This window comes from Serinus canaria, chromosome 1 (genome assembly GCF_022539315.1).
Source record: "Serinus canaria isolate serCan28SL12 chromosome 1, serCan2020, whole genome shotgun sequence".
In the NCBI taxonomy this organism is placed as follows: Eukaryota; Metazoa; Chordata; class Aves; order Passeriformes; family Fringillidae; genus Serinus; species Serinus canaria.
The window spans coordinates 29209853-29235154 of record NC_066313.1 but is presented as its reverse complement, the minus strand read 5'-3'; the positions used below and the strand labels follow the sequence as shown (position 1 = coordinate 29235154).

The following is a 25302-nucleotide window of genomic DNA, read 5'->3' as shown; positions in this document are numbered from 1 at the left end:
GGGGTGCTGAAACCCCTCAAACTGGATTTGCAGAGTCACCTCAGAAAAGCACTGTTTTTCCCACAAAACAATGATCTCCAAACCCATTGAGAGCCTGGTACTGTTCTTTCCCAGAACAGCACCTCTGTCCCTGGCATGACCAAGCACCCTCACTATTTCTATGGAGCAGGGATTTGGGTGTGAATGTAGATTTCTACATGCTGAGGAGCTGAGGAGCAGAAGCAGAGACAAGAATATTCCTATGGGGAATGTTTTAGGCTGAAAAGGTGTCTCACTGGGGAAATCAAACCCAGCTGGGAAATAAATTCCAAAGTCAGAAGCCCACTGGACTTGTCAAAAAGCTTGGCACACCATTAGGGCAGTCTTGGGGCAAGTGGATATGGACTTGATGGAGTCTTTGTGAGTGCCTAAAATTACCAAGGGAAAAAGTACAACACTGTGATGAGTTTTGGGGAAAACTAACTGAAACACAGTATTAATCATCTCATATTTTCTGTGACAATATCCTGTTTGGATATGGTTTACAAGACCCCTGGGGCAGGATCATTTCCAATTTAGACATGGTGTAGCATTTGCCTTAGGAGGTTGAGGATGCTGCCACAGGTCATTTAACAAACTGTGGTAAAAATAGCAGTGTGACATGATTGCCACCATGGATTATCCAGGCATTTCTCATGGGATATCATAGGTATATGTTCCATGCCCTGCCCCTTTCCTGTTTATTTAAGAGGATTTTCACCTCTGCAATCTCAGGCATGCAGGTCCCAGATGGCACTCTGATGAACAGAGGCTGTTGGGCAGGGGGGTTTTAGAAGGCAAACAATCACTTCATTAAAAATTTAAATGAGAAAAATTCCACGAATTAATACTTCTGGGGGAAAGGAAGAAGTTTTACACTAGTGATTAGGATTAGGAGAAAAATAGGGGAAAGCCTTGCCCCTTGTTTTCCTGCAAAGGAGGCTGCATGTAAGGATCAAACCAGAAGCTGCTTCTTGCAGTGAATCTCACAGGAAAAGCTATGCCCTCTTCAAAAAGTTTCTCACCTTTGACACAGACAGCAGATTAACAGATCTGAGAATTACCACAGGCCTGAGGATGACCCCCATGTCAGACCAGGTGACAGGTCTGGTGATGCAGAGCTTGTCTTTCAGGATAATTTCTAACCTAACAGACCAGCCAGGGCCAAGTTTTAACTTATTGGTAGGCAAGATGCTGAGAGGTACTTGAGAGCCCTCAGAACATCTGTTTTGAACCTAAAGTGGATGCAGCCATCACTCCTAGAGTTCAGTTGCTATTGGGAAGAGGGACTTGGAGTGCTCATTTTGTAGACAACCATCCTCTTCTAGCTGTGCATTCTTTTTAGCGACTGCATGGGATGGTTTAGCTCACTAATCTGCCTGAAAACTGGTGATCTTTGATCTTTTTTTGATATTTTTAGGAGCTACACAAATTCCAGCTTTCGTGTAATGTAGAGGAAGGTCAGGACAATCTCTCTCTACTGCCCTACAGTCACAGGCTAACTTGAACCACCCATTCAAACACATCTCATAAAAATTGTCATTTGTGTATCCAAGTCCATCCAGAAAGTCCAGCATGGTAGAGGGGTTTGAACCCAGTTTCTGGGTGAGCAACCCATAACCTATGGCCCTTTCTAGGTTCTCCATTGGCTGAACACCCCCCCCCCCCCATATCATGTCAGGACAGTAATGTCACATACTTCTGCCAGTCCCTTGCTTAACTCTAGACCATTTATTTGTGTTTAATCACCTCTAAATTTAAGGGGCAGCTTGACTGCCCCAAAATGCATCATCATATGCCACTTGGCAGCACCATGCTACCAAAAAAACCCACGAGCTCTGATGTGCCATGCTCCCATCAAAAGAGGCTCTGGGAGGAAGAAGCTGTGTGTTTCCTTTAACCTACAACAAAGCAAAGCAGTTCAAAGAGCTGAGAAAGGAGGTTAACAATCTCTTTGAAATGTAGGTTCAAATTCCCAGCACGGCCCCAGTCAATTATCAGCAAGTGCTGTGACACTTCTACTACTAACGAGGAAGAGGAGGGAGGGGAGCATGTGGCACAGAGGTCCAGACGGGCAGCAGCAGGGGTTAAAGGACAACACCAGGGTGGTGGTGGGAAAGTTACCAGGATATTTTTCAGGCTGATTAACCTTTCTGCAGTGCACCCAAAGCAGAGGCCAGACCACTGGAATGGGTGGAGCTGGGCAGGGTGGCAGCCCATTCCCCTGCCCAAAGCCCTTTGTGTCTGGCAGGGCTTTTTTCGGGGGATGCACAGTGCCTGGCACAGCGGGCTGCTGCTGCTGCTTTCTCCAGGGTGTTCCTCTGTGGCAGCATGAGCACTTTTATTTTAATCCCATTAATGAAAAGCAGTGAGTGCAGGGGTGGGGATGGGGCAGGAGGGGGTGGGTTTGTTTTGGCGGTGAGGATGGGTGCACACAGGCATACAAATGCTGAGAGACAAAGGCTGTGATTAAGGGCCAGTACTCCAACTCCCTGCTTATTGCAGGGAAGGATTTATCTGATGGCCTAGTTTCAGCTCCAATTTTCCACCTTCTAATCAGGTTCCCAGGTCTCCTTGTCCACTCGGAAAGGAAGAGGAAATCTCAGGGTGATGAAGCAGGAGTAATACTCTATAAACATGCATGGGTCAGAAGGTTTTGCTGCCCCAAAACTTTCCTAGGAGTCAGATCCCAGGACAGGCAGAAGGATTATGCCCAGCCATGCAGCATTTGTTTCTGGCACGGCAAGAGTTCATCTGTGCTTTCCCGCCTGACCAAGCCAGGGTTGTGTGAAACAAATGTGCTGGAAATAAAAACCTTCTGCAAAATGGAAAATCTACAGAGGAGCAGCTATTTTTAAAAGGGACAGCACCTACTGCTGTTATGAAGTCAGCCACATAATCAGTCAGCAAGGGACTTCTGTGGGCTGACAACTGACTGCCAGGAGAAATGGTTCCAGCAGACTGATGAGAAGAAAATGAGAGTTTTTGGGTACTGAGAGGTGCATGTTCTCTAATAAAGAAAAGAATGTCTGTCCTGTGCTGCCCTGGGCACAAGGCAGATGGGGGGAAGTGACCCTCATTGTCTTTCCCCGTGTGCTGGAAAGGAGGGATGAGATACTGATAACTCTCCAGCAGACAGAACACCACAAGCAAATGCAAGCTCACACACTTCTTCTTCTTCCTCCCTTACCCAGCCTAGCCTTATTGCTGAGCCTCTGCTGAGGTTTTCCTGCTTCTAAAAATGTTGAGCCTATAATTAAAACACCCATCTTGCTTGCCAGGGCAAACATATCCGGCCACAGAGCTGGGCTGGTTGTGGAGACAGCCAAAGCTTGCAGCTAACCAACCTGGCTGGCCTTCCTGGCATGGATGGCCTTCCTGGCATGGATGGCCTTCCAGGCAAAGGTGGCTTTCCTGGCAAGGATGGCTTTCCTGGCAGGGGTGGCTTTCCTGGCAGGGGTGGCTTTTCTGGCACGGGTGGTAGAGGCCTGACACCAGGTCCATCACGCCGTGTTATCAAGCTGGCAGGAAGCTTGAAGGAGGGCTCCTCAACTCATCCAAGCCCTGATGTGCCCTTCCTCCTCTGTGGAGACATCAGTGCTGTTTCACCAGTTCGTGCCCCGCTGGTGCCGAGGGGACATACATGGATGATGGGAGGCTCACGTTTCTGGTAGAGGCTTGCCTGTTCCCATTCAGAGGATTTTGGAAAGGCTCTTTAAATAAATATCAATCAAAACAATATTTTAATTAACAATAATCAAAATAATGAATTAAGTAACTAATTAAATAATGGCTAAAAAGTAGTTGAAAATTAGATGTTACGGCAAGGGGGCAAAGGAGTATTGGGAGGGACAAGGTCTAACACAGTGCTGGAGCATCACGTATGTGGGGCATTCACATGGAGGTGGGAGAATGCAGCTTCAGGTCCTTGGGTCCCAGGATATTGTCCTTCCCCAGGAGAGGAAGACATTCTCCACCTCTTTGAGCCCACACCCCTGGGCAGAAGTGATTCCACCCCAAAGGGGTGTGGTGGTGCAGCCTCATGGTCATAAACTTGAGGTGGACACCAGAGGAATGGTCATCTCTAATGGTTGGTGGTGGTGGCTTTTCCCCGACAGTCCATAATTGTCTTATGAGCAAGATTTGGCCTTCCCTGGTGATCTCACACCCCAGGCTATCATATGACTACCTTGTATGCCATCTGGGAGGATGGGGCATTTTGGGGAAACAGGTAAAGAACCAACAGCCTCTTCCAGGCTGCCTGCAAGTCTGCCTGCCTGGGTGGAAGATGCAGTTGTTCCTTCAGGCTTGGGAGGAACAGGAACATTGAAACTTCCTATAGGCAGTTTCCTCAGCGAGTCTCTGATTGCATCACTTTTATAGACAGCACCAAGAAGCCTTTAAAATTAAATTTGCTACTTAAGAGCAAAGGAAGACCACTCTGGAGAGGCTTCTGTTTATTCTTCATGTGCAAAGGCTCTGAATGTGCAGCAGCCCCAGCTCTGCAGAGGAGGGTGCTGAGACTGGACTGTGTGTGTCTCACTGCCAGAAGCTCTGTGGTCTGGCAATGTTCAGCTTTCTGTGCTGTGGCATCACTTCTGCACCCCTTTACTCCCTTCCACCCCCACAGAATCACAGAATCTTTAGGGATGGAAAAGACCTGTAAGATCATCAAGTTCAACCCTTAACATTGGCAGCATTGGCAAGTCCACCCTTAAACAGTCTCCCTAAGCACCACATCTACATGTTCTTAAACACTTCCATGGTCTTTGGTGTCTCCCCATATCACCCTGCCTGCAGCAAGTCCAGCCTTTCAACACTAACAATGTCCCAGATTGGTCAAATCCACAAAGAAATCTCCAGCTGCTCCACAAGCTTTGGAGCACGTCCTGGAGCAGGGAATTTGCACCGCATGCTCTCTGCTGCTTCACAGCCGTGTGTTCCTAATTTCCTTCAAGTCAACCAGAGAAGCTCTCAAGTCTTTCCATCACTGAAGAGCACAGTGAGCCAAGCACTGTGGGACAAATCCTGCCCCCATTCTGGAGATGCAACAGTCATGGGGGCAGTGGGGATGAGCAGATAAGGAGAGAAGCCGAGTTGCACTTCAGACCCAGTGACAGCTGCCACCCGCTCAGCATTGAAGCAATAAATCTGGGGGGTCAGGGTTTATTCTCCTCTAAATCACTTTATTATATTGTGGGTAATCACAAAGCCTTACAAAGCTGCAGGTTCTTTAAAAAAACAGACTAACACAGCGACAGTATTTGCCAGCTTTTGCTAAGACTAGTTTAGCTAGCAGCTAGTGTGAGATTACACAAGGAAATCTTGCAGTCTTCAACTGGATTGTCACATTGGGTTTTAAATTTACCACAGTGCTGCAAAGACAGTAACTTTGACTGTAGGTGATAGCCGTAATGTTTCATCTATGTACAGGCTTAAAAAAGTAAACAGCTTTCTTTAAAAAATTACATTTTCTGCCAGCAGAAAATAATTCTCTTAAAAAGGCAAAATCCAGTAAAACTCCCACATCCTTCCTCACAAACTGCCCCTGTCCTGCACTGCAGTTTGTTTCTGTTCCCCTCCAGATCTCTGCCCATAGGCAGCCCCACTGCCTTTTTAAGAAAATCAGTATTTCATGTGATTGTGAAGGCTGGTCAAACATTGCAAAGGCTCAGTAGAGGGGGAAAAATCCCCAAACTGAAGAAAGGGGTGAAAATCCCACCCTATGCTACCCAAACAAATTATTGAAATTGAGATAGATGGAAATGTGGGAGTATTTCAGTACCAAATTTCAGTATCCAAAGTTAGGTGTTGACTAACTTTTCTGACTTTTATGGAGACAGTGGGTTTGGGCAACAGGGTTTCCACTTTCCAAGACTTTTGGGGTTATGAGGATAAAACCTGAGCTTCTTCCAACACTCCCAAGGACAGTTATGAGATGAGTTTATATATCTGCGTCACCCTTACATGGATCTCCATAAATCAAACATTGAAAGTGGCCCTGATGCAGGGATTAGAGATCAAACTGCAGATCAGCTTGGGCATGACCCCCATCCACAACATCCCATCCCCCTGGACAGAGCATGCCAGATGTGGACCAGACCTCGGCAGTCACCTCCACTGCTCCTGTAAGCAAATTGGAGGCTTCACACGTGGCATTGAGTCATGTTGTGCTGCCTTCTCCCACTTCCTCCTAGACTGGAGAAAAAGAGGGTCCAGAGGGGTTTCCCTTTGTCAGTATTTCAGCAATGGAGAAAAAAAAAATCAGCAAAACTTTGAGGACCAGGCTTTTTATCAGATTTCAGTTTATCAGATTCACATGGCAACCAAGGAGCTGTGTGAGAGAAAGAAAAGCCACAACTCTGGGAAAAAACCCAAAGATCTTTTCTCCGATAAGCAAAGTGCTCCAGGGCCACAAGCATCAGTGTTAATTCTTCCCCTGGCATGTTCTCAGAAGTGTTTTGGCACTGCAAGTTGCCTCACATATGCCCAGATGAGCTGCAGATGTTCTGCTCAGATGGGGAACGTCAGCCTGGAAACAACTTACTCTCATATCCTCTAGGACTGCATCTTGGTTTGATAAGATCATCAAGAAAGAATCCCTGTCAAAGTTTCCTTCCAAGCTTCCCCAGAAAGGGAGGAGGGATTCTTTTCAATTTTTTTTTTTTCTGAGCTAGGCTACATGATCTCTTCCCTTTGCAGCCTCCTTCACCAAAGGCTAGCTCCTGGATGAGATGTGGCTGTTAGCTGACCTCTCTGCTTCCCTTCCTCTGCCGTACATCATCTCTGACCAATGGCTTATTGAGGTTAAAAAGACAGGAGGTTGCCAAAGCTGGACCTAAGTTAATTAGACATGAAAAGGATCAAGGTGGGAAAACAAGGAGAAATTGGTGGGAAAATGTGAAAATGTCTCAACTTACTCAATGTTCATTGCACACTTATGAAAATAACATGGAAAACCCAGCACATTAGGTGCACCCTGTATTCAGGTTTGTCTGGAAATGTTTCTTCAAGACTGAAAGTGCATGACAGAAAACAGGGTGCTGCTAATGAAGGCAAAATCCAGAAGGCACATTTTGGGAAATAATAATTAAAAGAAGGATGATGCACGGGTTTGTAAGCAAGCAGCTGCAGAGCTGGTACATTTTGGTGTGTGCTCTGCAGAGGTGTAGCTTTGCTCCTACAAACGTGTCTGAGGCATGAAGGGTTTGCTCCAGACTGAGTGTTCTGCCCTGGGACCTGCAGAGCAACTTGTCCCCGCATGGTCCAGCATCACCACTCCTGAACCAACAGCACAAGTGAGGATCTCAATGCTCCGGCTAAAATCCAGAGCCTACGGATAACGCGGACCGAGATTTGAGAGTTTATAAAATCCACAAACAATCAGCTATTGGCAAATACAAATATATAAATTATTGACAGTTTTACAAAAGGCACACTGCAAGCCATCTCAGTCCGACACCTGTACAGGTCCCCTGTCCCCCACCCTCCCTGCCCCACCCCTTCTTCCCCCCAGTTTTCATCACAAAACATAAGGTGATGCTGCTACGGATCCATGGCTGTCATAGCAGCTGAGGACTTCTTTTTTGGTCAGCCCAATTTGTCGGTGGTACTGTCCTTCTTTGATGGTCTTAAGACACTGTATGTCCTTCCCTAAGGTGATGCTTTTGATGGAAGGCAGGTATTTCAGCAAGGTCTTTGGCAAGGATGATATGCCTGTCCCAGAGAGGTTGAGCTCTTGTAGGGAGTTCAGGCCAAAGATAACTTCAGCAGACAGTGACTTCAAGTTGGGATTGTTGGATAAATCCAGAACCTGGAGGGCTTGGAGATCCCCGAAGCTCTGAGGAGATAACTCCCTAAAGCCATGCAGGCCACTGAGGGATAAATGAATCAAGTCTTTCAGCCCCGTGAAGTCTCCTTTCTCAACCTTAACCAGGGGGTTTCCATCAAGATTTAAATATCGGAGAGGAATGCCTTGAAGGTTTGGTACAAATGTTAGCCTGTTTCCAGAAAGATTTAAGTTCTGTATGTTGGGAATGCTCTTTTCATGGTGTTTTGTAATTGTGCTGAGCATATTATTGGATAGATCCACATTCAGGGATTTGCCTTGTCCCTTTGAAGCAAAAATGTCCATAGCTATATCCAAAAGTTTGTTATTGCTCAAATCTATGTCACTGAGAGGAGAGCTGGAGAAACAGTCCTCCGGAAGGACTTCCAGAGAGTTATGACTCAGATCCAAGGACTCCAGGTACCGAAGCCTGGAGAATGTCGTGGAAGAAATCTTGGCAATTTTGTTGTAGCTCAGGTCGAGACTCACCAGGGTGGTGTATCCAGGGCCAGTAAGCATCGATTCGTTTATTGTTTCCAGTTTGTTTGATGATAGATCCAAGTAGGTGGTGTCCAGAGGGATTGGGACAGGAACAATGTGGGAGCCTATTCCACTGCAGTCCACCTTGGTCAGGCTAAAGCTGTCAAAGAGACCAAAGGTTTCCACCTCACAGTGGCAGCCAGGGAAGCAGGTTTTTGTGGTACCAAAGCAAGGAAGGAGAAGCAGCAAATTGATCCAGGCCAGGAAATGCATTGTTCTCCTAGACGATGAGACAATAGAAAAGCAAATTTAGTTGCTGTAGAAATTACTTTATGAAGGATGTGTAACTGTTTGACTTATGCAGTCTTGTCCTTTCTCTTTACAAAGGGAGAGATTAAGCATACCCTTAAATAGCATGGGTATCCCAAAGACTTTTTCTCTCATGTTATGAATTCCAGTGTGAACTTAATGGAGAAAAAAAATTGGGTCAGCAGACTTTACACACATAACCAAACGGAGGCGAAATTGGAAATGAGCTGTAAGAACAGTGGGCTGCCTTAAAGCATGATCTATCAAACATATACACTTTTGACTGGACCATGGAAGAGAAGGCCAGCTCCTTACTGCACAAATGGACATGCCATCTCCCTTCCTTGGACCTGAGATGCAGATTTTAGAAGTCTGGATTTGTATTATGTGGCTGAAAACAAGCCTCCTTGGCCTGGTGGCAGCTTCTACCAGAGCAGAGGAACCGAGGCTTGTTCACAGCCTTTGCTGTGCTGGGGCCAGCCCCCTGCACAGTGGAGATTGCTTCATATGGAGTCTTTGGGGAGCCTCTGCTAACTGCATGAAGTATTCTCTCTGATTAGCAGCACCAGTAAGCAAGGAGTTCTCTCCACTACTTTGGTTTTGACCCATCTCCCTCCAAGACATTTCTGTCTCTCCATCATCTCACACAAGAGAGGCAGAGAGCTGATGTGCATGCTCCAGCTTTGCTGAACCTCTTCAGGTGGCATCCTAACAACTAGCCCACACAACAGTGGGCAACAACAGCTGCATGATTTCAAAAGACAGACAAAACAATCTTTAGCTCTGCGTCTCTGGAGAGGATACACAGGAGCATGTCAGCATCCTGCAGGTCAGCAGAGGCAGCAAGGACTGTCCTAGCTGGTTCCTATTGCAGTCATGGGTAATGACGCCTCATGCCTTACAAAGGAGGTCTCCAGAAGGCTGGAAACAAAAAATCTCACCAAGCCAGACAAGCAGATCCATCAGCACTGGTCCTTGGCTATGCTGCTGGCCATAAACAAACACTCATGTGCCAACTGCTCATTTAGCAAGAGAAAAGTAGAAGAAATCCCTTTAAATGAATGTTCCCTTCCACACTTCGGCCTCCCTGGTCTCTTACCTTTCCCAGCACTGTTTGAAAGCACTTCATTAACTTCCTTGCAGTATCGTGTTTCCCACACACCCTTTGATCTGGCTGAGATTCCTCCCTCGCAGCCCTTGCACCTTCCCAAGACCATTTCCTAGAAATTCACACTTCATCTCCCCTCACCCACCCCCTTTTCAGCATGGTCTTGGCCCTGCTCTCATTCCCAGGAGACTGACTAGGGACTATTTGCCAATGTGCAAAAAAAAGCACAAGGGGGGAAAAATGTTGCAAAAATACTGTCTTGATCACAGATATGAGTTGTATGGCAGTGTCTCCAAAACCTCCTGCAAATAGAGAGCAGAGATTGGGACTCTGGCCAACTTGTCTGAAACTAAACCATTGCTAAAGGCCCCTTTGGGGTCCATTATTCTATAGAAACGACAGAAAATTGGTAAGATGAGCCCTAGCCTCAGCCCATCTCAACTGTTTCTTGAGAAAACACATATGAGTGCAAAGAGGACCTGGGGGTAGGGCTCTTCTCTGCAGACACTTTTCCAGATATCCCTTTCCTAATGACATCAAGGCTGATCCCCTCTGGTTCTGTGCAGACAGACATAACTTGCTGCCTTCTGCAGTCCCTCCTAAAATAAATACTACTATTTTAATTTTTTCATGAAGCTGCATTTGGATTGCACTGAAACATTTTATTACCAGGGGAAGTTACAGCAGTGGGGAGTTCCTTGTAAACTAAAACTGCAAAACCTCAGATGTTAAATATCTCACATTCAGGGAAGTACCTACACTGGTATCAGCCCAGTCTACTGGTATTTCTTCTCCCAAATTCTACCCAGTGGCTATTCCTACTTGATGTCTCCATATGGAAAGGGCTTCCCAACTTCTCCTTCAAAAGTGCAGCTCATTTCCTCACAGAATTGTTTTAGCTCTGGTGGGAGCTGAATCATACACCAGGAAGGCCAAAGACGCACCAGTGTGAAATTTTACTTTCTGAGCACTGCTAAAATCTTCATTGGCTTCTTAGGGAGCATCTGAACAAAAATAAGAGGACAAAATCCAAAGCCCTAATTTAACAGGGAACAGACTTTTAATAGGGCCTTTAGTAGTAGGACAAGGGTCAATGATTTTAAATTAAAACAGGGATAATTCAGACTAGATCTAAGGAAGTAGTTCTCTATGATGAAGGTGGTAAAACACTAGCAGGTTGCCCAGAGAGGTGGTAGATGCCCCATCCTTGAAAACATTGAAGTCCAGGTTGCATGGGGCTCTGAGCAATCTGGACTAGTTGAAGATGTTCCTGATTATTGTGGGGAGTTGGACTGGGTGGCCTTTAAAGGGTCTATTTCAATCCAAACTATTCTATGATTCTGTGAACTGAGAGAAGATTGAAAACTGATGCTGGGCTTTGACATGCACCTGCTCAAACCCTTTTGACATGGGAATCTCCCTCCTGATCAGCCTCAAAAATGATTGCCACAAATGGGCAGACACAGTGACTCTCACTGCAACGTCCATCACTTCAGCCAGCAGTAAAGACAAAACATGACACAGCTAAAATGCAGTACACAAAGCTCAGCTGAAGTATTTGCACAGCATCTATTGCCTCTTCCCTCCTCACAGCACTGCCACAAATTCTCCTTACTGGCTCTGCAATTGCTTTGCAGATGGGATACAATCCATTAGTACCAGTTGGAAACTCCCTTATGGAGCAGCATGGAGCATCATAGGCAAACATGCCACTTGGTTAACAGCTCTGATAAAAGATAGGAGAAATAGAGTTACTGGTCATCTTCCAGTCCAAGAAAGAGACTCCTGCATTTCCAGATAACTGGCAAAGAGCTTAGTCAGGTACAGGCATGTTTTATTATTGTGTGGAACAACCAATAGCTCTCTTTGAAATGGGGAAAGAAACAGACTGCAGGCATTTACAGTTCAGTGTACAGTGTGTATTTGAAACTGCACCAAAATGCCTTTGGATGGCTGCTCACGAGCTGCTTTGTTGATAAAGGCAGGAAGCCAAGGTATCCCCTTGTAAAAGGAAGAGGAGTTATTCTCTTGCAACACTGGGGAGTTTCACCTAGGTAAACACCATGGACAAGAAACTACTGGCACCATCACCCAGGACAGTGAGAAGAAAGTCAGTGGGAGAAAGCAGCCCACCCTGGGGATGGCTTAGCCATGTCCTCTTCATTTCTGTGGCTATTGAGGTATGGAGAAATCCCAGTGATGTGTTTTGGCTATCTGGAAGCTCTAGGTGTCTTTTTATACCTCCTGATTGCAGTAGGAGCTGCTGGGGGTGCAATATCTTCCCCCACATTTCAGGTGCTTGCAGTGACTGCAGGGCTCTGGTCTTTGTATTTTGCTCATCCTTTCTGCAGGGCAAATATTCTAAGACAACCATAAGGAGAGCCTGAGGTGGTTAATGGAGCAGTGTTGGACCAAGCATCTGGCAGGATGCCAGCCTTCTCCTCAGATCCCACATCTCCCCTTTAGCCTGCAGATGCCCTTGTGCCTTCTCCCTGCTGTGCTCATGCATTGCAATGCTGTGTGGCAGGACTCAGACAGAAAACTCACACTGAAATTTCCCAGACAAAAAGCCCCCAACATTAAATCAGATTGCAGAGGCATGCCAGGCCTCAGATGATGGTCAGGGAGTGAGATGGGAGAGAAGAAAGCTTTGTTATGGTGTTGTTGCAAATTCACACTTCTCAATGCATTTGATTTCTTCCTCCTCCTCTCCCTGAAAGACTTTTCTCATTAGGGAGATCAGCTGACACTTCCCTCCCTGGATGAAAGCCCATTGCTTGGGGACTGGTCTCCCTCTTTGGGAATGCAGATATTAAGAGGATGCTACCTAGGCTACCTCCAGTTGCCCAGGCAACCACCAAGCTGGAATTCCCCATAGCAAAAAATCAATTACTAATTAAAGAAATAATACAAGGGGAGCTCTTTTAGATTTTTCTGTTTGATGGAGTCAGGAAACAGCTGCCCCATTCTTCATTCCCTCAGCCTCCCTCAACATGCCTCTGAACAAAGCATCATCCGAAATGCAGCTGGGGTTGGGGCTAAAGGCCCAAATTCACCCAATGAAGCTTGAGGTATATGGGTAAGAAGTGCAAAAAAACCCCAAAACACCAGGTGTCTCCACGGTGGGGTGAAGAGAATGAAATTGCTCCAGAAGGGGATGAAACCAACCTAAGACCATACACATCCCTGGAGATGTCCCTCTCTCCCTTGTCCATGACGGAGTAGGATGCCCAGTCTCCCTGGTTACTGCTTCCACCCCTTTCTTGGATGCATCTTCCAAATCCTAGTCCGTCCCAGTAACCAGGTGCACTTGGATAAACCAGTTTGGGCCACTGATCCAAGAAAAACCCCTCTGATCTTTCTCTTTCCCCTTTGCTGGGTAAGTTTTCCAGCAAACTCTGGTGACCATCCATAGGGTTACCAGCTCTCACACAGGAGTGGACAACACAGGATCTTTTCCATAGCATCCCACAACTAGACCAGATCAGATATGAATCTGTAAGGCATGGTGGACAGATCCTGGTAATTTCTACATTTCTTGCCAATATTAATTCTGGATTAGCAGCAGATAGACCAAATTTCAAAGAAAAAAGGCAGAAAGGAAGAGCTGAAGTCCACCTGTCTCAAATAGAGCTGTTGCCCTAGCAAAGGACAAAATAGTTGTATTAGCAACAATATTTCAGGAGGAAAATTTTGGGACTGTCTTCTGCCTCTTGTATCAGCCAAGTAAAGAAATAAACAAAGTCTTCACAGCAAAGCTCACCAGCCCCACTTGGCTGCCAGCACTAATTGGGGTCAGGGGAAAAGGAACGTTATTGGAAAGTGAAACAAGTGCATAGGTTATGATAGAGGCCATAAATCCTCCAGACTGAAGGAAAAAAAAAGTTGGGTCTGGCTCTTTCTCTTTTTAAATATCTTGGAGGCTAAGTGGCAGCTGGGACAGCAGCTCCAGAGCACCAGAATGCTCCAGAGTTTCTTCTCGGCAACAAAATTGCATAAGAGACCTTTCCCCCCCTTCTCCACCCATTAATTATTCTGTAAAATTAGAATAATTACCGACCAAAGTGCTGCACTAGCAGCAGCTACACTTTTCCAGTGTGGACTCTCCCGGCTGAGCCCAAATGACGCCACAGATGCAATCGCGGTCGGGTCTCCAGATCCCATATGCCAATTTGAGCAGGCAGCAAAACTGGCTCAAACCAGCCTACAGCCAGAGACCATTAAACCCTTGCTGCAGACACACACCCCTCCCATAATAAAGAGACTGCTGCTGACAAGGTTACTCTTTTTTTTTTTGTTGTTTTTTTTTTCGTGTGAATCTATTGAAAGTAAAGGTCATTCAGGCTTTTGCTTCGCCTGCTTCAGACCAGCTCTTCCTGCAGAAGGTTTCCCCACATAAATGATGCAAAGAGCTCTTGATAAATATTATCAAACCTCACCAAAAAATGTTGGTGCAAATGAGAGCAGTGTTTTCTGACCCGTTTGTTATGTTTTGTTGTTTGCTGGTTTGGAAGACACTTTGCAAACAGTCCTGGTTTTAGACTCAGTGTTTGAGACTTCTGGGGTTTAGGGAGAGGAGAGCTAAGGGGAATCCAAGAAGTATGTGGTTTTTACACTTAATCCTGCCTTTGTTAGATGGGTTTGAGAGAGTTCAGTGGAGTTACTCTTGGTGTAACTCTTTCTGAAAGAAATCAGAAGGATTCTGCTCTTTCAGCAGGATCAGAATCAGTCCCTTGGCTCTTCTAAATTGCACTTGATTTCATGGAGGCCTCCATCAGGAGACATTGCACAAGTCACTTTTAGGGGATAAGTTATCACCCTTCACTTCACTCTGATGGTTTTGTCTGTGGGACTTGCAAAACTGCTTAGAGCAGCAGAGGCATCCCAAATTTTCTAATAGGATATAAATGCAGGGATTTGCAACCCTATTTCCCTCATGGTGTTTGCTAGTGTTAGATGAAGGAAAGCTCAGCCAGGGGGGTGGCGACTTTAGCCCTTATGGTTTAATGTAAAGAGACACCACGGCCTGAGCAGGAGTGAAAAGCCATCCTGCAGGTGCCTGAATCCTGCTGTTTGCTCCATGTTCCTGCTCCCTGGGAAAAATCAGAATGAAATGCAAGGAATGCAAAAAGAAAAAAAAAAAAAAAAAAAAGATTTTGCTACGAATTCCTTTGTGCTTTAATTATTTTGCCTGGCAAGATCATGGAGCAGATCCTCATGGAAACTTTGCTAAGGCACACAGAAAATAAGGAGGTGGTTGGTGACAGCCAACATGACTTCACTAAGGACACATCCTTCTGGACAAATTTCATGGCTTTCTATGACACAGTTACAGTGTTGGGGGATGAGGGAAGAGTGACTGACATTATCTACCTGTGCAAAGCATTTGACACTGATCCACACAACATCTTAATCTCTATGGAGAAAACGTGGATTTGATGGTTGGATGACTCAGTGGATAAGGAATTGGCTGGACAGTCACAGTCAAAGAGTTAAAGTCAACAGCTTGATGTTCAAGTGGAAACCAGTGAGGAGTAGAGAAAGTGCATAAACAGAGACAAGATGCTGCTTCCTGATCTGGACAAGAACCCCACTGCTCTGCATCAAGTCTGTGTTTGCAAGACTTGAATCTCACCAAACCCCATGGAATAAAGGTTGTGGACAGCCAGAAGGGGCAAAGAACAAAAAACAATATACCATTTCACATTTTTCAGTCTTGGTTATTTCCATTTGCTTTTCTCCTCTCTGGACAGAAATTGCTGAGCCAAAACTGCAATGACTTTCCAGCATCCAAACATGCTCTCCATCCTTCAGGGAGATTTTGTAGATGTTACAGGGGATGGGATAGATAAGATTAGCAAAGGCAAAGTTAAATTAAGAATTAAAAACATCAAAACCATTTCACAACCCAAAAGGCAAAGCCAAGCAGCCCCTTAAGCCACCACAGGGGCTGCAGAGTAGATGTGTGTGATTGACCTAGAGGGAACCCAGCACCTCCAAACCCTACAGCTCCACACTATGGATCTGTGTTCAAATATAGAATCATTTAAGTTGGGAAAGACCTTGAATATCATTGAATCCAGCTGTTAACACAGCACTGCCAAACCTACCACTAAACCCTGTCCTCAAGTGACACATCTGCACATCCTTTAAATACCTCCAGGGATGGTGACTCAAACACTTCCCTGGGCAGCCTGTTCCAATGCTTGACAACCCTTTTGGTGAAGAAATTTTCCCTAACTTGCAATATAAACAGCCCCTAGTGCAACTTGAAGATGTTTCCTCTTGTCCTATTGCTTGTTACTTGGGAAAAGACACTGAAGTGCTTGCTTGGCTGAAAGTCTCTGCTCTGTTTTTTATTTATGTAAAAAGAAAATCCTTTATTTAATAAAGAAATGGAAAGACTTATTAAAATAAACTTTGTTACAACTGTTAATGTCACAATTCCCATCTGCTTTGCAGGAGGCCACGGATAATTTATCATCCTAGTGCCTAAACAGCTAGTAGTTTATTCCACTTGTGCAATCTTCCCACTCAGGCATCCCTCATTCTCCCTGGAGGAGGAAATCAAGGTGCAGGCGGTGTATTTTGGGATCTGACAAAAGGAAAACGTGTGCAGGCAGGTCTGCCAGCCCATACAGTAACTTCCAGCTCATTTACATCCATGGCTGAAATACAATTTCTGCCACACTAAAAGCTTTATGCCTTGAAAAGATGCATTTTGTGAGGGAAGATCAGCCCAGCTCCTGGGAATTTTACTTCAAGTGGGAAAATGCTGGTGCCACAACCAGCACAGGAAAATGAGGAATTAAATCACTGTGGCATCAGGATTTGCACAACATTCCCACTTCTCTGCTCAGCCCAGAAAACTGTCAGCTTAATAGCAGTTTATTTCCAGGTGGAGGAATTAGTCTCCTGTGGCTTTTGAAAGCAATTTTGCTTTCCAGCCTCAAGTCAAGCTGTGCTTGTGCCCAGAGGGGGCATTCCCAAAAGGAAATTGTTTGCCAGGCCTCCTGAGTAGCTGGGGGCAGGGGAAGGCAGGTGTTGGAGTGGTGCAGCACCAGGAGGGATTCACAGGGTTCTATGGGAGCAGACAGGATGTGAGCATCCCAGCCCCACCATTGCCTCCTGGCTATTCCAGCTGCAGAACCACTCCAACTGGGACCTTTGGCAGCTGCAAGTGGTTCCCAGCAGCCTGGGGTGCATGGAATCAGTCAAACAGGTGCCAGCAAGGGATAGAAAAGCTCAGAACTTTCTCCTGCTCCAGAATCACTCCGAGCATGGCCACCCTGAACACTTTTACCTCTGACAACTCCTGTTTCTTGTCCTCCCTGCTCTGCTTGTTAGCTGTGAGCATTTCCAAGAGCAGGAGGCCTCACTATGCTGGCACTCACTGAGTATAAGAGAGACTTCATCTCTGCCAGGAACACAAATATTTTCTTAACCATCTCAAACTCAGCCTGAATAGAATTTTTATCATAGCGACATGTCCCAGAATGGGAGGCCTCCGTTATTTTGGCACAAGCTCGGGAACAGACCAGCCCTTCAGCATGGTGCTTCATAGCCAAAGGAGAGGTTTACACTGAGTTTTGTGCCAGTCCTAGAGCACTTTGCTGTAGAATGACCTGGTGAAGCTACCTGTCCCATCACCTCCAGCGCCCAAGAACCCACTGTGAGGCACGAAGGGAGCCTGTGAGTGCCCAGGCTTTACCCAAATCACAGCAGTAACCTTGAGAGGATTAAACCCTCCTCCTTTCTTAACTAGTCAATTGTTGAAAGCGAAAATGATGCCAGCAAGCTTCTCCTGGAGCCTCAGCCCTTGGCGCCGCACACCTGACAGCCAACCCCAGACAGCTCCTGCTCTGCCTCCTGCTATGATGATACTTTTTCACTGCACTCCAGCTCCCAGAGACATGATATAATTCCAGAGGAATGCACTCCAGGATGAACACCATATGCCAGCGAGGAACGTTAAGAGGTGCAGCACGGGGAGAGGAAACCTCCTACCCACACCGGGTACTTCTTGGTTTTAGCTGTTGGAAGAGCTGATCAGCCATGCCACTGTGCCCAGCTGGGAAATGCCACATGCCATGCACATCCCTGGGAGGGCAGCCATCATGATCTCTGTCAGGGAGGTGCAGGTTGCCAGGACCCACCAGAAGCTCTCTGATCAATGAGGGAAAGGCGTGATGCCTATGGATGTACTCCACATCCCTGATCTGGTGATTGGATTGCTTCCAATCACCCCAGAGGGCTGGCCTGAGCTGCAGAGAGACCATGCTGCATGAGCAGACATGGATGGGTTCCCCCCAGAGAAGACGAGCTGGGCAGGGGGAAGGAAGCAAGAGAGAGAAGGGAGGAGAAGGTGAGACATCCCAGGGTGATGCCTCTGCTCTTCCTGGTGAGACACATGCCACCAAGAGCAAACAACTCATCACAGCCTCATCATCCTCTATCTCCAATGGCTTTCCAGCTCTTTTACCTTGAATCATGGAATCATTAAGGTTAAAAAAGACCTCAAAGAGAATTGAATCCAATTGAATCCATTACTACAGAGGTGGCTGCAGATCAGGTTTAAGTACAGCCTCCAACAGCATGCCTTCGTCATGGTGCAGCCAGCACTGGAAAAAATAGTGAGAAATCAGTGGGGAAAGAAATTCAGGCTGGCTGGACAGCACCTTCAGCCCTGGCAGAAGGTTTTAAGAGGACCCCATGCAGCTTTATCTCTCTGAAAGGCAGAAGCTGCCAATCTCCCTTCTCCTAACAGCCCTGAGGGGCTGCTGACTTCAGTGAGAAAGGGCAAAATGAGGAGACTGGGAGTTAAGCTGGGTGCCTGATGGCACTGCTCCAGCTGGCCCAGGGATCCTTTGTGGGCTTTTTATTTATTTTTGTGGTTGGATTTTTTTCCATGCACAATAATCTTTGGGCCCCTCTGCTGTCTGTGGCTCTCAGCATGCAGCTGCAGACCCTCCAGTGAGGAGATAATAAACACAATCCTGGCCATTATTGTTGCAAACAGCACAGCTGGAGGCTCCCATCTCATTCCCCTCATGGCTTTTCTTTGCCCCTCCTCTCCAATAATTTTTGCATTGTGATGCTGCAAACAATGAATGCCAGTGAAACTGCTTGGTGGAGCACCAGCTGGGGCTTCAGGAGCTGCTCTCACCCCACTGAAGCATGTGAGACATTTACTAAACCCAGTGGATCTCCTACAAGGTTTGGGAAGGGGGGATTTGGGGAGGGGAAGGGTTGTAGATAGAGCTGATAAAGGGTTTACCTGTAGTGTGTCATTCCCACCACGATTCCCACTGCAGATGATGCTTCATTGCCCCCATGATGTGCAGTATTTCCTCAGCTATTTCCCTCCCCTCCTTGGCCTGGGATTCTCCAGTCCCTCTTGGCTGGCAGAGGATCTTGGAGAAAGATCATCTGAAGTGGGTTGGGAGAGCCAATTCCCCAGCAGGACTAATTTCTCACCACTGATGCCACCCTGAGTCCCCATTTAAGTGCCTCAGTTTCCCTCCTGACACTTTAAGGATGACTAGTACTAGGTCTGAGAGGTGTTCTCTCATTCCCATCCCCAGGTTTAATTCCCACCAGTTTAACTGGGAAGGGAGCAAAAGGCCTGTGGTTCTCACCCCACACAGAAGTCCCCAGCCAACACTGCCACTGCTGTAACTGGCCCAGACAAATTTCACCACAGTCCCTGGGCACCATGATCAGCTCCTGCCTTCCTGGACACTCTAGGGACAGCATCCCTGCTTTTCCCTCTGCAGAATAGGCAGCCAGACCAGGGGAGAGGGAAGGGGATGGATGAGACTGGCCAGGTTCAGTTACCCTATGATCCAATTATTCTTTGAATTGGAGATCACTTGCAAGAAGTTGCAATGCTGTGGTCCTGGACAGATACAAACTGAACTTTTGCAGTGGGATTAAAGTGCTCTGGAGAAAGGATCTCCCCAGTCCTGCTCTGTGAAGTTTGGCCTCACCATGCCAACTGCTACAGACATATCCTTCTCAAGGATGGGAGGAAAACAGGCACTTTTGGGGTCAGGGATATGTCCTGCCCCACCTGGAGACAGGTGACACAAGCCCCATGCACATATGTCACCTCTGACACAACGGGGTTGAGGAATCACATCTGGTTTGACCCATCAGTCACAACAGGAGTTTGAGTCTCAATTTTTTCTGAGGAGGATTATCGTATTCAAAGTAAAAAAAAAAAAAAATTAAAAAATTCCTTAAATCCTAGAAAATACAGTCCCTATCCCTGAAAGTGTTCAAGGCCAGATTGGATGGGGCTTTGAATAAGCTGGTCTAGTGGAAAGTGTCCCTGCCCATAGCCAGGGTGTTGAAACTGGATGATCTTTAGGGTCCAACCCAAACCATTACGTGATTTCTCTCCCCACCCCTGGGTTTGAGCTGCTGGCAAGAATCAGGGGAAAAAGAGAGGAATCACCATCACAGAGACAGAGACTGCAAAAAAGAATGGGGAAGGGAGAAAGGGGAAGGAAAAGAAACCCTGCAGACACCGGCACTCAGACATTACACACAGCACGTGGCCCTCTGTCTGCTATGCTGAAGATAAAGTGCTTTTTTCCAGTTTGCCACTGCTCTGACAGGAGATTTCCAGCCTGGTTAATGCAACTCAGGAATGTCCCATGCTAAGACAGCCAGGATGGTTTAATCTCGTGCAGTGTCTGCAAGCAGACGGGAAGGCTGGGGCGATTCTCAGAGCACATATTTCCTTCCCCCTCTGCTGCACACCATGAACACAATAGAAACTCCCAGGAAATTACACACTCCTCCCCCCCAAAAAAAAATTGCAATAAAAATTTAAATATCAAGATTTCCTTGTAATGAATGGCTGAGCCATTCATTCATTTGCCTCGATAGGTCCAGGTGCCAAGTCTTAAGACAAGAAACAGCTTGCTCAAGCCAGCCTTTATCTCTTCCCAGCCCTCAACATCTCCGTGTTTGGAAGTTTCTTTTGATAGCCTGCCAAGGCAGCCAGTGCTGCAGCTACCGTGCAGAGCCTGGGGGTGCCAGGGGTCAGGAGGGCTGCCGGACAAGGATGCCTTGTCTCATCCCACCCTCCAGACTCTGCTTCTCCCCACCAACCAGCTAACAAAAGAGGAGAAGGAGGAGGAGGAAGGAGGAGAGACTGAAAGAGGGTAAAAAAAAGCAGTTAGGGATGGAGGGAAAACTCTAAACCTCTGGAAGACGGTGGCTCACCTTTTATTCCCAGCTCAGTCTTGCACAGGGGTGACACTGCTGCTCACTGTGTGGCTGTCTGAGGGAGGACAGGATGCTTTTCCCTATATTAAAAAAAAAAAATCCACAAAATCCCTAAAAACTTCTGCATTTTTTTTCCTCTTTTTCCAATTTCCTCTCATCCATTCAATGCTGGTTTGTTCCTTGCACTTAGTTGTAAAGAATAGGGGTGCAGGAGACCCTAATCCCAACCCTGCAGCCCTTCCTGCCAGTCCAGCCTGTCATCAGAAATTAATGTCCCCTGGGATGTCTGTCACGTCCTCGCTCCCTCCAGGCATTCTGTTATTGCTCCCCACTGCCTCTGACAGCAGCTGCTCAAATTCATTCACAAATCAGCAACGTCTGCCCTGCTCCAGGACGCCGCAAGGCAAAGCCCGTCCGAGCGCTGCCCCCCAGCCTCCTGCCTGCCCCGGCGTCAGGCTCCGCTCACCCCGCGCACCCGCCGCCTCTGGAGCAGGGAAGTGGCAGCTCCCCCTCGGGCCATTTATAACCCGCATGTGAGCAGGCACCTCCCCGTCCTCTCCGGGCCAGGGGCTGGGAGTGCCTCCATCGGGTCACGCTGGGACCAGAGCCAGGCCCCGCTTTGCCAGGGCGATGGCACGCACTGACCCGCTGTGCTGGGAGCGCCTGGCTGCCCACAGCGAGCCCCCGGCCAAGTTCAGTCTGCAAATCCTCCCAGGGACGTGCCAGCTTCCTCCGCTCCTTTCAGCATCTAACACATCCAGCGTGCTTCTTGCTCCCGGAGAGATCGGCGAGATGGTCGAGCCCTGCCTTTCCCCGGCTCCGGTGTTCTTCTCCCTGCTCCTCGCCGCTGCAATAGCCCGGTGCTGCCGGCCGAGCTTCGGAGCGGCAATCAATGCGATATTTCAGCGCAACGCCAGCGATCGGCCCCGGCTGCTCTCCGCAGAGCAATGGCACAGTGTCCAGCCAGACAAGTTTCCTACTGTAACTTCAGTGAATGCTGTTATTCAGGCGGACGGCGGCTGATTTATCACGGCAGGCACACGGGGAAAGCTTTCCGTTCGGGAGACCGGGGCACTGCTCGTCCCACTGCCGCGACGAGCACCGTGAGCTCAGCAGGGTTCGCTGTGCTTTCCTTGCAGCCGTGCTCCAATGCCTCCGCTGCCACGGAATTGCATTCGCGAACCGGGCTGGCGAGCGTCGGCTAGCGGAGGCGATGCCACTTCCCCGCGACAAAAGCCACCAGCTCCATCCGCACCGCTCTCCTCGCAGGCTCCCCAAATCCCAAGCCAGCGGAATGAAGTTGACAGACCCTTTTGTTTCCAGAGAGCTTGGCACGTGTTGTGGTTTACTGAGCTAATGAATCTGCCGTGGGCTGCGCCTTTTAATGACTGCAGCATTAATAATAAGTTTCCTGGGAGCTGCTTGAAAGTTTACAGGGTGTGTGCACTATCAGGGGAGCCCCGTGCTTTCCGACCTCCGCTTCAGCAGTCACACCCAGCAGCTCCTTTCATTCTTTCTTTCTTTCTTCCTTCCTTTTTTTTTTTTTTCCCTTCAATGAGAGAATGAATAAATCTTGCTCTGCTTCATCTCTCCCCTTCCCAAACACACCTTCCCCGTCAGCTTAATCCACTCACAGATGAGAAATTCCCAGAAAGGAATGCCTTTGCCATGCCTTTATCAATACAATCCGGGGAGAAAGGACCCCCCCTCTGCGCCTTCCAGCTTCTACATCCCATCCAGCCGACCCCTCTAAGCTTTCCTTTCCTTCTCCTTTCTCTCCTTACCTTGAATAAGCTCCAGACCCTGCGAGCCTCCCAGCACCAGAAACCCACCAAAAAGCTTCTCTTCGCTCCCGAGAGTTGAGGGGAGGGCCCGGAGAGGAGGAGGAGGAGGAGGGAGAGGAGGGGAGACAGGGAGCCCTGTGTGAAATCAAAGCCCCGAAGCCGGGCAGGGGAGGCAGTGCGGAGCCTCCAGCTGCTGCTCGGATTACTCTGCAGCCGTGGCGATCCCGAGACCTCTAGAAACCACCATTCCACTGGGGGAAGGAGAAGTGAAGGGATTCCAGCTGGAGACGCTTCATCCCGGGAGGGCAGCCGGGCTGGGGGCTTGTACGCGCCCACTGCACGGCAAAGCTCCCCCTCTGGAAAAACCAGAGGTGGGGAAAAAAGTAGTTTGCTTCCACCCGAGACCTCTGTCCTTCCCCCTACCCTGCACCCCCGGCCTCTGGACCCCCTCGCGAGGAAAATCTCATCACACCGAAAAAAGTTTCCGCACTCCGAGGCTGGGGAGGGCTCCGCAGCAGGGACCCCCGGGGCTGGCCCTGCGCATCCCCGGGGAGGCGGCAGGGAGGGCTCAGCCCATCGCGGTACAGCTTCCCCCCGCCCAAAAATGAGCCCCGCGCTTCTGCACACGCGGGGAAGTTTGGAAGGGGGTGCAGAGAAGTGTGCAGGGGCCAGGGAGGGGATGGAGGGCGCAAGGAAGGAGTGGGGTCAGGGAGGGGATGCGGGCTCAGGGAGGGGGTGGGGGCAGAGGGGGGCACTCACCGGGGCCGGGGTCGGTTCCCAGCTCCGGGCCGGTTCCCACGGCGGGAGCGGGCGCCGCCGGGAGCCGGCAGCAGCAGGGCTCGGGGCCGGCTGTCCCCTTCTGCTCTCCTCCTTCTCCCTCCTCCTTCCCTTGCAAGGCGTGCAGCTGGCCGGGCAAGCTGGCTGCCCCCTTCCCCGCAGGAGGAGGGAGGAGGGAGCTCAACAGATGGCTGCACACAAGGGAACATCTGGGAGGAGGAGGAGGAGGAGAAGGAGGAGGAGGAAGGAGGCAGGAGGCAGGACTTGTGCTAGACTGTGCCACTCCTGAGCTGGCAGACCCCCCTTAACAGGGGAAGAGGCGAGGGGAGGTGTCGAGACAGCTCTGCACACGCACACAGTCCCCCTTCCTGCTGCCTTGCATCCCCCTTGGCTAAAATTCCTTGCCGTTCCTTTGCTTTCTTGGGGATCACACCGGAGTTGCCCTTTCAGCACAATCGTGTTTCCAGCTCTGACCTCTGCAGGTCTGTATTTGCATACGTGAGTTTGACTTCTATTCCTGGGCACTGCCTTCATTCAGTTTTCCAGCCTTTAGTGCCAAAGTCAGCTCTGGCACCCCAGGGTGCAGGCAGGACAAGGCAGCACCAACTGAGCAACCAAGTTTGAGCGATGACAGCAGGCAGGAGACTGGGGCTTGCAAATTGTATGGTACAACCCTTGAAATAAATAAAGAAAAACAACAACAACAACAAAACCAAACCAGAACAAAACAAAAACCCCACAACCCTCTCCCCCCCCAAAAAACCCCAAAACCAGCTATTAATCCACAGTGTGGGGAACAGAGAGTCTGAACCCCATCACTGGAGGATAAGCAGTGCCTGGGGCTATGAATGAGCAGCCCTGCATCAGAATTTTTTGGCTATTAGATGCAGCGGCCCAGTGGTGGCTTTAGTCATGATGGTCATACTGGAAAGAGAATCAGAAGTCACAGATTAATAGAATATTCTGAGTTGGAAGGAGCTCACAAGGATCAAGTCCAGCTCTGGGGGGAATAGCCCATACAGGGATTGAACCCACAACCTTGGCATTTTTAGCACCAGGCTCAAACTGACTGAGCTTATTGCAGGGTGTTGAGTGCCTCATGTCATGGTGCCATGACGCTGGAAAAGGCAAAAGGGACTGCAAGGGTCCATGGGTCACAGAGGACATATCCTGTGGCTGGCTGCAGCTTCTCATATTCAGCATCTTGCACCCTTTGCCTATTACTGGCCTGTGCCAGGTCTCAAGATGTGTGATCCCTTGTTTCTTAAAAAGTTTAAGTTAAGAAAATCAGGATTCCTGTTGTTTGCTTTTAGTAGCACCAAAATACCCCACTTGCCCCATATTGATGATCAGGGTTTGCTCAGACCACAACCTTCAAGCAAGCCTGGTGCTGAGATTTGTGTTTAGCTTCTCTTTGTGATGAAAAAGCGGTGAGAAGGGTTTGGTTTGGTTGGTTTAGTTTGGTTTGGTTTGGTTTGGTTTGGTTTGGTTTGGTTTGGTTTGGTTTGGTTTGGTTTGGTTTGGTTTGGTTTGGTTTGGTTTGGTTTGGTTTGGTTTGGTTTGGTCTGGTTTGGTTTGGTTTTGCTCCGCTCAGCTGCTCTCTCCAAGAGCATCACTGCATGAAGGTTTGCTGGGTGACCTCCCTGTCCAGCCAGCACAGCTCTGGTCAGGGGGGCTGAGGCTCGAGGCAGGAGGTACTGGGGGCATCAGGAAGATGTCACAGTTGTTCCTCTCCACCCTCCACATTTCCGAGTGTGGCT

The 25302-nt window shown here is 48.3% G+C and overlaps 1 protein-coding gene across 5 annotated transcripts in view; it reads right to left on the bottom strand.

Moving 5' to 3' along the window:
* Nucleotides 1-5183: 5183 nt before the first annotated feature.
* Nucleotides 5184-25302, bottom strand: part of TSKU (tsukushi, small leucine rich proteoglycan) — a 29600-nt gene continuing 9481 nt past the window's right edge. The window contains exons 1-3 of one of the 5 annotated variants that reach the window (XM_018908332.3): nucleotides 23525-24172; nucleotides 20979-21061; nucleotides 5184-8606 (exon numbers count right to left, since the gene is read on the bottom strand). In XM_018908332.3, coding sequence (XP_018763877.2) covers nucleotides 7541-8599 — 1059 coding nt within the window. In that variant the 5' untranslated portion in view covers nucleotides 8600-8606; nucleotides 20979-21061; nucleotides 23525-24172 and the 3' untranslated portion in view covers nucleotides 5184-7540. Of the gene's footprint in view, nucleotides 8607-20978; nucleotides 21062-21447; nucleotides 21570-21626; nucleotides 22724-22765; nucleotides 23184-23524; nucleotides 24173-25302 lie in introns of those variants that run through there. The other 4 variants (XM_009102695.4, XM_018908333.3, XM_018908334.3 and 1 more) reach the window with 4 other exon arrangements.